This window comes from Chrysochloris asiatica, unplaced genomic scaffold (assembly GCF_000296735.1).
Source record: "Chrysochloris asiatica unplaced genomic scaffold, ChrAsi1.0 scaffold00009, whole genome shotgun sequence".
Taxonomy (NCBI): domain Eukaryota; kingdom Metazoa; phylum Chordata; class Mammalia; order Afrosoricida; family Chrysochloridae; genus Chrysochloris; species Chrysochloris asiatica.
This window is the reverse complement of record NW_006408527.1, coordinates 30,592,113-30,594,838: the sequence shown is the minus strand read 5'-3', so window position 1 is coordinate 30,594,838 and position 2,726 is coordinate 30,592,113. Positions and strand designations below refer to the sequence as shown.

The 2,726-nt window shown below is 34.6% G+C and overlaps 1 protein-coding gene across 1 annotated transcript in view; it reads right to left on the bottom strand.

Annotated features, from left to right (window-relative positions):
* Positions 1-873: 873 nt before the first annotated feature.
* KCNT2 (potassium channel, subfamily T, member 2) overlaps positions 874-2,726 on the bottom strand; it is a 728,083-nt gene continuing 726,230 nt past the window's right edge. Inside the window, exon 26 of the mRNA XM_006834237.1 lies at positions 874-985. Coding sequence (XP_006834300.1) covers positions 874-985 — 112 coding nt within the window. The remainder of the gene's footprint in view (positions 986-2,726) is intronic.

Genomic DNA, 2,726 nt, shown 5'->3' with positions numbered 1-2,726 from the left:
TAATATATATTTGCTTCTTAGTATGCTTCTTGGACTACAATGTTCGTCATTTGTAAAGTTTAAAAAATATCAAATACTTAATATTTCTTTTTGTTTATGTTTTGGTTTCTTCAGTGTAATGAAACATGCTATGAACACTTCAAATTCTACAATGAATATATCATATGAAAAAGCAGACAAAAAATGGCTAAAATGACAAACACATATATTCTAAAGCAAACTATAATGCTTAGACATAAATCAACCACATAAGTTGTTAAACTCTTTGTTGTGAAGACTAGACATATATGATAGCTCCATTTTTATAAAACAGTAAGTTTAAAGAATATAATATGAAACATTAAGTGAAGCAACAATCTTCTATGTCCATTGTAATGCACCAAATATAGTTGGATTTTTTGTTTACTTTCATAAAACCTGAATCATGTTAAAATCAGCTTTATACAGTTAAATTTTGTCTGATAAATATTAAACATAGTACTTAAATTTTCATGTTTTAGTCTAATTTTCCAAAAATCATTCCATTTATATCTTTCAAATATTGATGGGATGAACACCACTTGATAGTATATTAAGTTTCAAAATTATCTATACCTTTAAGAGACCTATTTTATTATATATATATATATATATATATATATATATAAGAGAATGGAACACAATCTAGTTTGTTTCATGTCAGCTGCGCTTTTGTTCTAATGGTTAGAGTAGTTTTGAGCAAGATCTTTTGTTGTCTTTGTTAAGTGCCCTCGAGTTGGTTCTGTTTCATAGTGACCCTGAATAGGGTTTCCGAGAAGTAGCTGGTGAGTTTGAACTGCTGACCTTGTGGTTCAAACTGACCCTAGTGGGAATCAAATGTCTCCTTTCTTTGTATCATAGCTGAGTTTCTTCCCGAGAGTCTTGTCCAGCGGCATTGCAAATGCTGTTTTTTCGACTGGGTTCACTGTTTGGAAGGTATGCCAGTGGATCTGGTCGGATTAAATATCTAATTAAAAACAAAACAAAACAAAATAATAAATAAAGGCAAAATTAATTCACCCTAATACTTTATTATTTATTATTTGATCAACTGTCAGGTTATCTAAACTGTGTTCCCTTATGTAACATTGAGAGAAGGACTCGCTGGTTAGTAGGCCAGTACCATTTTGTAAATATTCTATTATTACTTCCACACCTTAGTAGAAGATGATGAATGTGTTTAAACATTATTTATTTTCAATTATAATCCATTTCAGCACCTCATTTCAAAAATGGTTTATGTTTTATTTTAGTAGTATATTTGTTTTATTAGTGTAGCTATTTTTGTTATCCATTCCCCTGACTGCTGCCTTTATTTATTTATTTTAGATAAAGGAGATCTACATCCTAGTCACAGTTCTTCCATTACTAAATGTCTTTTTTATTATTAAACTATTATTAATTTGATCTGAGTGATTTCTATTTCTCTTCTATTTTAAAAGAGGAATGGGTGGTATAGTGGCTTATGTGTTTGGCTGCTAACCACAAAATAAGCAGTTCAAATCCACGAGCTACTTCAGATGAGAAAGATGAGACTTTCTGCTCCCACAGAGATTTATATCCTCAGTAATCCTACATGGGACCAATATGGGTTGGAACCGAGTCAACAGCACCTAACAACAGCAAAACAGCTTCCATTTTAAATATGCTATGATCCACATTATAAGTGACGAAAAGATTGACATCTTTTTGCTTGGCTCCACTATCAACACTCATGGAAACAGCAGTTGAGAAATCAAACAATGAATTGCATTAGGCAAATCTGCTGCACAAGATCTCTTTCAAGTGTTTAAGAGTAAATATGTCAGTTTGAGGACTAATAAGGTGCTCCTGTCCCAAGCCATGGTATTTTCAATCGCCTCATATGTATATGAAAGTTTTATAATGAATAAGGAGGACCATAATAGAATTGATGCAGTTGAGTTTTGGTATAGGAGAAAAATATTAAAAGTACCATGGACTGCCAGAAGAACAAACAAACCTATGTTAGAAGAATTACAACCAGAATGCTCCTTAGAAGCCAGAATGGCAAGACTTCATTTCTCATACTGTCATATTGTCAGGAGAAACCAGTCCCTAGAGAAAGACATCATACTTGGTAAAGTGGTTTGTCAGTGAAAAAGAAAACCGCCAATGGGATGGATCGGCATAGTGGCAGTAGCAGTGGGTTCAAGCAATTCAACATTTGTGAGGATGGCACAGGACCAGGCAGTGTTTCATTCTGTTGTGCATAAAGTCACAATGGGTCTTAACCAACCTGATAGTAACTAACAGCAATGACCCTCAAAGAGATGAGTTGACACATTGGCTGAAACAAATGGCTGAAATAGGAATAATTATGAGATTTTGAGGACGCCAGAGAACTGGGTAGTGTTTTCTTCTGTTGTACATAGGGTCACTATGAGTTAGAATCAACTTGACAATGCTTAGCAGAAACAATAACATGTTTGTATAAAGTTAATAATTTCATAATTGACACTCCTTGGAAAGGAGCTCTGGTAGCGTAGTGGTTACGAATCGGGCTACGAACTGCAAGGTCAGCACTTCAAAAATACCAACTGTTCCAAGGGAGAAAGATGAGGCGTTCTGCTCCCGTAACTATCTACAGCCTCGGAAACCCTGTACAGGGTCGCTATGAGTCGGCGCCGACTCCACGGCACATAACAACAAAAACAACTCCTTGGAAACCCTATACAGGGTGGCTGTGA